The 14,436-nt window shown below is 28.7% G+C and overlaps 1 protein-coding gene across 1 annotated transcript; it reads left to right on the top strand.

Annotated features, from left to right (window-relative positions):
- The first annotated feature begins 6,382 nt into the window (after positions 1-6,382).
- LOC129985319 (uncharacterized) lies at positions 6,383-14,071 on the top strand. The gene is made up of 2 exons (XM_056095304.1): positions 6,383-6,470; positions 9,903-14,071. Exon 2 carries the CDS (start codon positions 9,923-9,925, stop codon positions 11,072-11,074), a length of 1,152 nt encoding a protein of 383 aa, XP_055951279.1. The 5' UTR covers positions 6,383-6,470; positions 9,903-9,922; the 3' UTR covers positions 11,075-14,071.
- The last annotated feature ends 365 nt before the right edge of the window (positions 14,072-14,436 follow it).

A 14,436-nucleotide genomic window follows, 5' to 3' on the forward strand; every position in this document is an offset into this window, starting at 1 on the left:
CTTAGTTATGTTTATCACGTAACTACAAGATCTGGATCTTCAATTCACTAACAAGTCAGGAATATACTGTTACGAAATCTGTAAATGGAATTTAGATTTCTTGGCTGACGCCAGGTTTGGTGATTTTGCGTTAGATTTGGCAATAGATTTGACGACTTGGCATCATGAAATTTCTGTTCTTTTGTGGAAAATTCAGGAATCTTCCGGAGACATATAAAAGCCTTCCTGCAATCGCAGATCAAAAAATCTCTATTGTGCTTTTATTGCGTAAGTGTGGAATGTGATCATCGGTATTGTTGACCAAGGCAAAATTGCTGCATTTGGCTAAGAATGAGCCGATTTGCCACATAACAACTGGAGTTTTTTTTCCATGCTTTTTTGGGTGAGAAAGTGTATTACTGTTGTAGTCTATTGAACATTAGATTGGTTTCCTTTGTTAACTCCAAATACTTGTAAATAACTAATATAAAAATTTTCCATTTGGGTTCATCCTGAAATCTATTCAATTCATGGACCCGCCTTAACTGTAACAATACTTAAATAACTATGGAAACCAGATAAATAAATCACTTTTATAAAATCTCTAGCCATGTTTTTTCATTTTAAAATAAATTTAAATGCCATCTCGAACCGAGAAGTGTTTTCATTATCTGTGATATAATGACCAGAAGTTAAGAGGGGAAGTTAGAAGTACAATGACCGCATAGGGAACGCCATAGAGGCAAAAGATTAGTATATTTATATAGTTTTTTAAAAATAAAATATAACAAGAGGGAGAAAATTAATACCGTGGCATAAGCACGATAGGCTTTCTCTAAGGAACTGATAAGGATTGTGATTTTTAAAAATAACGGCACCACTGCTCGCCCCTAAAAATTAGGTTAGATTGAAAAAAATGAAAAAAATCATTGAGGATTAGGTTTATAGTTGAACCTATATTATGAAAGTATCCAAATTACTCTGACTAGAATCTAGTCAGAACTCGCCTGCATTACTATTAAATTATCACTCGCCTGTACAAGTTTTTTTAATGCACTCTCTTAATGGATTTAAATTCACAGGTCCAGTTCACTCATCTAAAAATAAATTCGAATTTAATAAAATATATAAATTCATATTTCCATAATCTATAATTATTTTCATTGAAAATTAGTGGGACGTGGTACTATCAGAACTATCGAGAGTTGGATGTCAAGCCCATGAAGGACGAATTTAGGCACTTTGGGCTCTTACGTAGAGCTCATTATAAATCCCTTTTTCTTTAATAAACTGGTTATTTTAGTTTCACATTTTAGCACTGTTTTGACTTATTATCATGCTAACAAGTTATTTTAAACTAATTTTTAATTTCTAGAGGACAAAGTGCACAAAGAGTATTCCTCAACAAATTCGAATCGGTAAATTTCCATTCTCCCCAAGTCCGAAAAAACACATATTTCGAACTATGCATGGCTATGAATGCAATAATTCAAAAGTGATTTGCGCTGGACCAATGATGTTTAGTGCGTGGTTTTTGCAAGAAACTAGTAGATTCTTTCAAATTTTGAACGAAATCTATTGACAGAAAACATGTACTGTCTGGTTATCCAAATACAAGTAGACATGATAACTAGAAAATACAAAGAGCTATACGGATAAAATGTGGTGCACATGTTTAGCATCGAAAATGTTGTATATCAAATTTGATACCTAATCCTCAAAAAGTGGTTGTAAGCTTTATATTAATGGGACAGAACTTGGAACCCATAATCATCAATAAAACATCTATAAAAGAGTTGTGGAGGCATTAGTACCTGTGTTTGAGGTGATATCTCTTCAAGTGGATGCACTGATTTTTATATCTTTTCACGAGGAGCCGTGAATGCTCAGGCTTATAAACTCATCCTTAATGCTTATGTGTGCTCTTATACCGGAGCAACAGGTAATGATTTCCTCCCAAAGGACACCAATGCTAGAACTCACGGAGCTCACATCGTGAATGATTATATTTAGAAGAAAACCATTCAGCGCATGAAATGACCAACTTAATCACCGGACCTCAAACCTATTGAGCATGTTTGAGATGCTTTAAGAAAACGTATAGCTACTTTCAATCCTTCCCTTCAGATTGTAATATCTTAATTCTGACAGATCAAATAACAGAGTAGCGTAACAAACTAATTCTTTTATTTACAGCCATATATATGTACACAAAAAATTGTTCCCATCTAGGTTAATATTATTTACAAAATTCATACAATAGTTGAAAGTTTAATCATGAAATAGTTCCTAGATCAAATCGGAGAATAAAACAAAAATCACATTAACAGGTTGTTAGCTCAAAACAGCTACTCCAGGGGCAGCTCCAGAACTCCACCGATCTTTATCGGGTGGATCCTAATACAGAAATCCAAATCACACGGAGCTTCTCACAAAATCAGGAACAACTTCTTCGAACACCGACGTCTCTCCGAATTCTCCTTCGACGCCTCTCATTGCTCTTCTCTCCCTTCAAACTAAAAATACCACATTTTATTTCCATCAGATCTCCGCCTCTGATTGGTGAACTTGAGTTTTTTTTATCACCTAATAGTTACTCAGCAATGCTTCCTCAAATTTCTCCAGTCGACCGTGGGAATATCTGTAATGGCCCATCTTTGTAGCTGACCCCTCCAGAACACATGTTAATTATAATCAATTCATATCTACCACCGGCTGACGTCCACAACGGTTGTGGACGTGTGGTTATTGATCGTTTCTTGAAGATTTGTCTCTTCATAAAGGAAAAAATTAACATCTGGGTGTTTTGACCTTCTAACTTAAAGACATGATGGATCTACTTGAAGCGACGAGACACCCATATGTGGCCCTTTATCTGGATACAATAAATGACAATGATTTTGGACACAATGATTCTACTAGTAAAAGGATCCACATCTGACGGTCCCTGGGCACTTAACTATGCGTAGGAAAACGGGTGGCGTTACATCTAACCGGAATGTCATTTACCATGTAAGGGAAACGGGGAAACATTACAAGATCTTTGTCACCTTTGCAACTGTTTTCTATGGATCTGATAGACATTGGCTTTCACTTTCTTTGGATCTGATAAACCGCTTAATTGACAGTTCACACATAACTGTATGTGTTGTATTGCTTCTAGAAGGAGAGTTGGAGGAGGAGAGGTCATACTTGGTATTGAAGATATGAATACCAAACATATATACCAAATTGACATACTCGATTTGTTTATTTGACATATATTTCTGTTATTTTATAACACCATAATTGTCAGGTAATTTCTTTACATATTGTTTTAAACTTTAGCACATGTTGTATATTGTAGATCAGTTTCATTAAATTCTGTATGTAATTTTATGAGCAATCGTCATTTTTTAAAATTTTTCTTTGATTTATGCAAGCCTGTGTTCTTTCTCGTAGTGACACTGCTCAGACCTGAAAATCTGAAAATTGATGGTTGGCTCTTAGTTTGGCTCTTAGTTTTAGACAACTTAAACATCTTTGTCCTACCGCTATTGAAAGGCAGATCTCAATAGAAATTTCCTAAGTGGAAATGGTTGAACTGTCATCTAAAATGTAACAGTGCAAAAAATGTCAGCTTTTTATCCAATATCCTTACGATAAATGCTTATCTTGAACTAAATTCATTCGTGCTACAACTTGATACAACCGTTTCTTTAATATTTTTGAAAGAGAATTGTTAGGAATAAAAACCTTTCTCCCAAGAAGCGAGCTTGATAAACTTCAGATAATTATCGCGAAATATGCCATGAAGAGGAATTTGTTGATGAAATTATGCATCGTTTTAAGATATAATAAACTGCTAACGTTACGTGCCTACTTTTTGTAAGATAAAAACGAAATATTGAGAGTAGGTGGCCGGTTAAGTTATGTTAGATTGCACAAAAATACCAAATATCCTGTCATCTTATCTAAAGTTCGCGTGGTGACTGAATTGATAATCCGGAATTATCATCGCAAATACTGACATGATGGAAACCAACTAGTTTAATCTGCAATAAGACAACTTCACTTGATTATGTGAGCCCATGCAACTATTGAAAGAAGTATCTGGAAGTGTGTGTGATGTTCCCATCTTTGAAGCGATCTCCCTTGGCAGTTGACAAATGATTTTCCACCGTCTAAAGTAAATCCTGATAGGTTTTTCAAAGTTCTCAAAAGTTTTAGTGGGCCTGAATGGCCCTTTCCAAGTGAAAAAAAAAAATCTGAAAAGATCAGGAAATAATACCTATTAAAATATGAGTGTGCTTAAAGCTTCACTACAAAAGCAGTGCTTCTTGAAATGTTGGGATAATTATTTTCTGATGTTTTATCGAAACTTTGTACCACTTTACGAAAAAAGTTAAACCTGATGAATTATTCAATGAACTATGTTTCTCATTCCATAGTAGCACACAAATACTGTACAATATTGCATGGCATTCATCAATATTCGCAATATTGTATAATATTGTCGAATATTGATTAATATAATATAATATCACACAATATTGTGCAACAGACTACCTGGGTTTAAGTGGTGTCGTTGGAAACTATTTGCCATGAATAAGAGTGAATTTATGGTTTATATTTTCAGTTTATTTTATACTTTTAAAGAATTATTAATACAATGTTGATATTTTTTTATTTGATGCACACTTACATTTTAACATATATTTATTATTTTTAGTAATACTCATTGTAAGATTGATTGGTTCTTTATGAAGTTTTTGAACTGGTCATTATTTAATTATTATTTGTAATTATTTAATAATGTTAATTTTTAACTGAAATTCTAAAATAAAAATTAAGAAAACAAAGAGAAATAATTATCTGCATTAATAATTCTAATTCAGTTGCGTGTTACTTACTGTTTTTCCATTTGTAGACATGTATTTTTTTACATAGATTGGTAGTTATTTCCATTGAGTATGCATGATATGTTTAGGGTTTATCAAAATTTGGTAATTTCTTTCATGTTTGATGGCAGTGTAATAGTATGTATAAGATTGTAGTAGTTTACTTGCCCCACACCAGATGGCACCACTTTATCTATTATAGTTATTTTCTCTTTTTTACTTGTATATATGTAAACAAACAATATCTATGCTGCCTTAGAGGACAGTGGGAGTATTATTATTATTATTTTGATAATGTAGCATAACTTCTCTAAAATCAGAGGTCAGGCCATTAGAAAATTTTCAATCTATTTAATTACTCTTCCACTTATTATATATACGATTGGAACACAGTTTTAGCCTTCAATGTGTCAATCTACATTAACTTTTATAACAAGTAGCTATTGATGATACATTTAGAATCCGTGGGCTTTCATATTGCAGCATTGAAAATAACCAGACGACTTTCCATGGCCGAATGGTCATAGCACTGACCTCATAATCAAGAGATTATGAGGGAGTTCGAATCTCGCTGGAAACAATGTCATTCACATTCTGTGTAAATATTTCATTACTTGATTTTATGTTTTCCTTATTTCATGTTCCAGAAGATTCTGGACATTTCTTTAGTTTACCAGACAAGTGTTCTGGGCTTTTCTTACTGTCTCCAAAAAAGTATTCTGGAACTTTCCCTTCTAGTATAAAAGAAGAGTATCTATCATTCACTGTGTTCTCAGTCCTGTGTTCAGTTAATAAATTGATTTAGCTCTATTTCGTGTGTGTTTCGTTGAGTTCTATACTAAAGTAAATACGTGACAATATAAGACTTACGTAAATTGGTGAATTAAACCAGTATACGGTACTGGTGTATTTACTCTTTGGGTTTTTTTTTCTTTTTGGCTTAAATGTAGAGAATTTGATGTAAGAATTATTATTAATTCAATACATAGTCCATTTCCGAATATAATATTATTTAAATACATGTTTAATATTTATTAATGTTATAACTGTACTACTATAACTAAATGAGCGTTCTTAAATATATCCTCTCTGCTGTATTCCCACAATTATATTTGATAAAATGTTACTATTATTCTAATATTTTATAATTATATATTAGAATTTGTATTTTCTACAAATTCATTTATGTGGGAACAAAACTAAAATTATCTTCAAAATTCATTTTCTTGCGGCTTTAATCGTATTTCCAATCAGCAATTGATCATTAGCTTGAAACTAGGCAGAGTATTAGCTTGCAAATTCTCAACAATTTCCGACAACTTATCAACAATCTTTTCCGATCCTTTGCCTCTCGTAACGTTTTTGGATACTATTTCGAGAGCGATGTTCCATACAACCCACTTTCGGCGATCCTTGATACTATTTCGAATCGAAATCGATTATGCTACATCCAATCATAGTCGTAAGCCATGATCCAAACATTACCTTCCACGCGAATCTTCTGCCGAACGGATCTTTGAATCGAATTCGGATCTTCATCCGGTTTAGCAGACCCAGACCAGAGAAAACACAACAGTGGCAGAGTAAGACGCTCAGAGGAGAGTATTTTGAGTAAGTTCTAAGAAATAGTCAGAGGATTCGCATTAATAATTTAAAATAAGTTTTATAGAATAAATATTTTATCAAATTTTCAATTGGTTAAAAAAATACGTAATGTACAATGCACATTTAATATTTCAAGTGAAAAAAAAACCCACTTGTTTGTCTTTTACTTTCCTTAAATTTCAAATCTTAAAAATGAATTTTTTGTTCTTTTAATCAAAATTTTTATGGAAAGTAGAATTCCTTTTGATAATCTAATTAAAAAATATGTTTAATATAGAAATTTTTTTTGGATCAGATTTAATGAAAAGTCAATTTTTTTTTTTTTTTTAAATATCTCTTTCCGAATAGTTTGAAAATTTATATAGGTTTAATTAAAGAAAAATTTTATCATAATATTTAACTCAATGTGATGTATTGAATCAAGTATGTACTTATACAAATGTTTATGTTGATATATGTATGTAATTAAAGGGAAATTTAGAATTCAAATTTTTTTTATGTTTAGCAATCAGGATTTGTGTCTTTTTTTTTTTTTTAATCTACTTATATTTAACACAAACAAGCATGAGTATAATTCTGTCTGCAATTTTTTAAGTTAATGAGTTTTGGAGTACTGTTTTGGAAATAACTTGGCATTGATTGTAGTTAACAATTTGGTTTCTTCATTATTAAAATTTCTTATTATCTTTTAAATGACTGATTTTGATCCAGTACTAAATTTTGTTATATTTTTTTATTTAATTTTGCATTTTATTTAATGTTTGCAAGCTCTTCATCAGAGTGGAAACATGATAAACAGTTAAGAAGTGTATGAAGATTGTAAACAAATTATTAAATTATATTTCATGCTTATTAAACATTTCATGTAACCATAAAAATTGAAGTTTTTACAAAATATTTATTAATACAAAGCAGACTATTGTATATTATAGTGAAGAAGCAAAATTTTTTCTATTTTAATTTATAATGTAATGCTAAGTAATTTTAGTACTACTGCATTATGCACCAATCATTAATTAATTTCAAAAGACAGATGAAATTGTCAGATCATTTATCAAATTTTGACTCCTTTTCTCTTGAAAAAATTACATCTAGATGTTTTTTGACTTAAATTGTTGATTCGAATTAATGAACTTTAAAATTCTTTTTTCTTTTCTTTTTTGATTTCTTCACTCTTTTATGAAATGTTTGATGTTTTGTTGCATTGTTGTAATGAAATATATATGAAATCTTTTTATTGAACTATATATAATTAAGTTTTTAATACTTTTATTTTCTAATATTTTTTAATTCTATTTAACATACAAATTAAGATATATTTTAAAATTATAAGAGCAGCAGTGAGTAAATGATTTAATTACATTTTAAAAACAATATTTATAAAAGTATAATTATATTTTAAAACAATATTTATTTGCCATAGGATTACATCCATTGTTATTCTTTTCCTCAAATATAAGGGAAATTATATGATTGTGTTTTTATATGGTTTAACCTATTAATGTCTAACATCTTGTTTATAAAATAATTACATTTAGCTTCCATAGCTGAACCAAGTACTTACTTTTATTGCCAAAGAACTTCTAACAATTTTAAATTGATATATACCACCTATTAGCCATTTTTAAAAATTAAAATGTTGCTATTTCAATTTTTTTTTTTTTTTTTTTGCTCTGATTTACCTTCAAGGTAATTGAAGTCATTCAAAATTAAATTCTATTTTTTAATGTTTTGCTGTATTTAAAAAATATATTTAATATCTATCTTCGACAAAGCGTTTAATAAAATGATATTTTTACCAGTTTTGCTGAGAAATTTGCTTAAATAAGTAAAACAAGAACATTCAGGTGGAGTTTTTTTGAGTTTAAAACTTCACAGTTGTTTTAATATTTATCGTATTATTTAAGAGAAATTCAATGAAATCTATATTTTAAATTCAGTTGAATGTATAGATAAACAGATAAAATTTCTCTTAAGAAAATCTAAGTCATTGACTCTTATTGAGCTTATCAATTTCTTAACAGTGATTTATGTATAATTTTGAAGATTGAATGTTGATAGTTTTTTGGTTCCTTTCATATTATTGCATTCATATTGTTGGTGTTTAGTTGTTTTTACTTATTTTCTTCTTATAAATAAAAGGGGTTCTGTAATGGTAGAAAGTAGATTATCTGATGGAACAAAATGCAAATATATTCTTATTTTTAACCTATTGATAAGCATTATGGCAAAAATCATTCAGATAACTTTTATCTTAAAAAATTCCAACTCTTATAGTTAATCCCAATGAACTTATTTGTCTCTTTATGTACTGTTACCTAAATGCATTATTTTTAAAGTTAAAAAATATGGATTCTTATTTTAAAAAAAAATTGTTATGTAGTATTTTTCAATGTGTAATAAAAAATACCAATTATCTATTATAATTCCTTAATTATAATAAGAAAAATATGCTGGAAAATGTATTTCATACCATACATTCATAATTTTTCACTGTATTAGTGTTGTGTTTATGCTTAGCAAGTGTAAGACCACTATACCTAAAAACTGATTTTTCCTTAGGGCAACAATAGAAAATTTTTATGAAATGTTAAAGATGGCACAAAATATCTTTCTGTTAAAATAGTAGGCTCAAAATGTGTGCAATAAATTTTACAATGTATGGTTGCAGTTCTTAGTATTATTTTTTTGTTGTTAAACTACCAAAAAGCACTCATTATTTGAATAAAATATTTACACAAACCATTAATGATTTTGAATTTTCCTTTCTATATTTGAGACTTCCTAAATAGTGTGTAGATTTAATACAACTGCTCATACAAGGATGGTTATGAAATTAGATTTGATTGACCTGTGGAATCAATTGTGTTATTTAATTTCTGCTTCACATCTCACTTCCATTATGAAAAAAAATTTATAAGTATTCCAGCATTTTTATAATTTTATTTAAAAATGAAATCAAGATATACTTCATGCAAACCTTGGTGTTTGATTAATTTCTTGTTTTGTTTAAATTTTCTGCAACTGATACAGAAAAATATAAAAGTAATTACAAGTTGCCAATGAAAAAAAGCTGTCTTCTACTTATAAATAGTATTTAAAAATTATGTATATTGCATTTAAATCTCCTTTAAGTTATTTTATAGAAGAATGTCATTGTTGAGATTTATTGGTTAACAATTAGAAGATAAAAATTTGATTCTGAATATGAAAATGTTTTTTAATCATATATTTTTTATTAAATGGTTTGATTTAATTTTTCAAATATAATCAAAACTTCTATTAATATTAGTCGCTCTTCATAAATTTTATGATTTTGCGATGAATTTTTTTACTATTGTTGCTTTTTGTTGTCTTTCTGTGAATATCTGTTTTGAACTCTGCCTTTTCCTCCCCTTACTTTCTTTACAGTTTGAATTTTCTTTTTCTTTTTTCCAGTTTCTACTGCATTTCTGGTGATGGATTTCTTATCCGTACCCTCCCTTGCATCTCTTAGTTATACTGAGATCGCTCTTGCTGTTTTTTATAATCATGATGTCTATAAACTTGCGTTCGAGTATAGTTTACCTTCCGCGCTTCGTCCTGGATATACAAAAATGGAAAGACTGACCTTGAAAAACATTTTAGATGTTGCTGTTGATAAACTGTCAACTTTAATGTTATCCTCATCATGCCGCACAAAAGTCAGAAGTTTAATTATGTATATGATTCGTGAATTTTGGATTTGGAAGCAAAATCATGATTCAATTCTTGACACTCAGCTGCTGAGGGATATTCGCCCGTTTTGGACAAAACAATTAACCATCGATCGTCCAAAGACTGCCAGGATATTGATTGAAACAAAAAAATTTGATGCTGCCGTTTGTTTTATACTGGCATGCAAATATTGCTTCGTTGAAGATGCTTTGCAGCTGTGGAGTGATATGACAGCAGAACAGAAGGTTTTTGTAGCATCGTTAAAACGCATACCAAGATACTCTCCTCTAGAGACTTGGATTCGCGATTCTGAATCTGAAGCTCAAAAAGATGTAATGACCTTTAGTACTTATGTAGAATTGCGTCAGCTTCCTCTTGATGAACATATGATAAGAGCTATTTTGCCTACAAAATCCCCAGAAGTACAAAAACAAATTCTGATAAACGTTGTTGCAAATACTTCTATTTACGAATATCAACCTCATTTTAAATTAAAATGTTTTCAACAGTTGGGCAAAGAGATGCAAGAAGAAATTTTAAAAATACATTCTTTTATTGTGCTTCGGTGTCTTTTGGCCTGGCCTTTTGAAAGCAATTTCTTGGCTGTGGCAGATAATACTCGGAATAATCTCTCACCAAGAAATTTTTGCCTCATTCTTGAGACTTTTATTCTTCGTTTGGAAAATTATGAATGGCAAAACTTTGAACTTGCTCAAATTCTTAAAGAATTTTGGGATGAAAGTCCCCAAAATATGAAAGACTATGCAAAACGAGATCGTATTTATGAACTACTAAAAATGGTATTAAGTTGCGATTCCCTTGAATCGCTCTCGAGTAGTAGTTGTATCTTGCAAGAAGCATATCAAAAATTTGTTGGTATTAAGATTTTGGAAGCGTTTGGTGTTTATAGATAAATTATATGAAGGCTGACAAAAATAAGTAAAAGATTAAAGTAGCTTATCTATCCTGGTGCGTGCGCTTGAAATTATTTTCCTATTTGTAAAACAACCTGCGCTCCTTTCAAAATTGACTAATTATATGTAGATAGTGTTACCTTGATGCTCAGATTTTAGACAAAGGAATAAAGTAATAATAATAAAACTGACACGGTTTATATATAATAAAGATTTATATCCGAAAGATGTGGTATGAAATTAATTCCTGTTAGAACCAAGTATTGAAAACAGATTTACATATGCAAATGTGTGTTTTATTCAGAAGTAGAAACTAAGAAAATTAAAAGCATTTTCATTGGATAAATTCATCCTCAGGGCTTTATCATGGACTTAATTAATTAAATTAAAAATAAGTGATGTGATGAATAATTTAAATAAAACTAAATAAATATAAATTTGAAAAAAAAAATCCAATGATATTTAATATAGTTTTGTATTCTTATAATGCTAATGAATGCAAATAATTAAATAGAAAGCATAAATTAAAAACATAATTAACGGGAATTTTTTTTCTAGATTTATAATTTTAACATCACTAAAAATTAAAACCTAAGCAAATATAAAATTTAAAAAAATGATTATTATTTTAAACAGCAAGACATAATGAGTAGCAAATGTGAAATGCATTCTTACAATGTCACAGCATGTTTATTAATGCCATGCGAGAAAACTGTTAGATCTTTTTGTCCAATTATTCGAGCAAAATGCATTGATAAATGTTATTTCTTATCCATATTTTATCTGTTACTTTAATAATTTCATTCCCAATCTTTTATTAGCCCTTCCTTATATGAAAATGTTTTTAATTCAAAGTAATCGATTTAATTTGATTGTAATTTGTAAATTTTATTCCATTCGTTCTGTTAAGTAATGGTTAATTCCGGGATATAATAGTTGTGTTTTCATTTAATGATATATGTCAGTTCCATTGCGAATAAAATAATACACACAATATATATATATATATATATATATTGTGTGTATATTATTTAATAGTTATAATATTCTTTATTGTGAATACATGTTTTCTGATAGATTGTTGTGATATTAGTTGTTAAGTTTAACTATCCATTCATTGTCTATTAATTTTTGTTTTTGAACATTATTATATAAATCATATCACTATATATATGTGTGTGTGTGTGTGTATGTGTGTGGAAAATTTAGTTTTTGAAGTCAGTTCAGTTAGCAAATAGATGAGTATTCAGTAGTCAGTAGATGAGTATTTCAGTTTTTATTTAGCTGATTATTCTAATAATATTATTTTTTACTTATCCACACAATTGCTGTCAATCCTGAACAAGATCTCTTCCCACCAAGTTGTGTGGGTGATGGCCGTTGCTATGGGAACTAATTATGTAAGGGAAAATTCCAATTCGAATGGGAGAAATCCGACGGAAGTCTGGATTTGATTTATTCTTGGTGCCAGCTTTTGGCGGGGGAAAAAAATTGGTAATCATTGATACAGTTGCATTTGCATTTACCTATCTTGCTTTTTAAATAAAAGAAGGAAAAAAAACTGTTCTGATTAAACTTATTCTCATTATTTTTAAATCTTGTTATTATATAAATTTATCTTTCAATTTAAAACAGACGAGATGATAAAGTGAGGACGAATTAGTGATTCGCATTCGGACTAAAAATAAAAAGAATTTTGTGACTGGAGATTTTTTTTTTTTCTGTAAGGAATCACGCCATAATAAATTGCAAAATTTTTAAATGTTTCTTATACAACTATGTTTTATGACCGCAACTTCTATTCTATTATAAGCAAAATTTTAATGATGATTTTTTCACATATAGAAATCATAAGATTTTCGGCCATTGGTAAAATATTTTGCATCTCCCTTCAGCATATATACTAGTTCTGATGCATAATTTTAAAAGTAGAAATGTAAAGTTGTATTATTTTAAAAATCAGAATGTATTTATATATGAACTTTGCAGTTGATATTTTTGGAAATGTGTGTATTGAAACTTAGTTACAGATCAGATTTAGATATAGACAATTTTTTTCACATGATTTCTCTTAATATGACAATTATTAATTTTGTATTTGGATAAAATAATTAAATATCCTAGTTTTTGAAAGTTTCATGTATATTGAATAAGAAACATTTTAGGTAATATTAGAATATAAAAAAGTTTTATTAAAATTAAGAAATAATTTGCGATTAATTATAGTATCGTTTTTATGTTTAACTAACTGAATTACCTGGAACTTGCTCCAGTAAATTCAATGTTAATCACTAGTCTTAATTTAGTGCAAATGGAATGAAAATTTTATTATATGATATGAACAGAACAGAATAATATGTTCCGATTTATGTATTTTTTTATAAATGATTCAGTTTCATAACTGATTTTCTTTTTCTTTACTTAACAGGGACATAAACAATTATTTAATTTTTCGTTCGACTTGTATTGTTCTTTATATGTGTGTGTGACAAGGATATCTGATATTTTTAATATTTCAGATATTATAATTTTGAGTTTGATTTATAACTTTTAAAAATTTATTTTTCAAAATTAAATGTAATACTTTATATAATCAATGGATTCCTGTATAATAGATAACATGGTTCCCTAGTGACCACCATCGTCTAGATAATTTGACGGGAAAAGATCTTTTTGTGAACAAACAGTATTCAATGATTGTTTTTATACAGTATTGAAATATGTTTTTATACAGTATTAAAATAAATCATGTCAATTTTTTTTTGCATTTAGAAATTGTATATTCTTCAGAAGCATTTCAACTTACCTATATATCAAAGAGTAAAATTTTGGTTTTTATTCATCCAAATAATTAATGGTTATATTAATTATTATTTAGTAAATATAACCATTAATTCATCAACCATTATTTGTTGTTTTATACCGTATAAAAATAAACCTTTTTATACAGAAATGTTTTATAGTTTTCAGTCTTTTAGATTAGTATTACATTTCAGTTTTCACTCCTCCAAATGTTATTCTAACGTTATCAATTATTACTGATTCAGTATTACTTGTTCATTTATTTATTATTATTTCTCAAATGTTTTTATATGGCATTTAAATAAGTCATATCAACTTTTCTAAAAAGAAGAATTATGTAGTTTAAAAAAAAACGTTTAGTTTAGTTTTAGATTAATGATAAATTACATTTTTTATTACATATAAATAATTACCATAATATTTATGTTACTTACTTTTACAATTCATTCATCACATATTAATTATTTTTATAAAGTCTTAAAATAAATTGTGCCAACCTTTCTAAATGTGAAAAATATGTAGTTTTTATATCCATTGAATTTTCTAGTAGATTTGTTAGT

Source organism: Argiope bruennichi, chromosome 9, assembly GCF_947563725.1.
Source record: "Argiope bruennichi chromosome 9, qqArgBrue1.1, whole genome shotgun sequence".
NCBI lineage: Eukaryota > Metazoa > Arthropoda > Arachnida > Araneae > Araneidae > Argiope > Argiope bruennichi.

Coding starts and splice junctions, on each gene's coding strand:
- LOC129985319 (XM_056095304.1), top strand. CDS start 9,923: ATGGATTTCTTATCCGTACCCTCCCTTGCATCTCTTAGTTATACTGAG.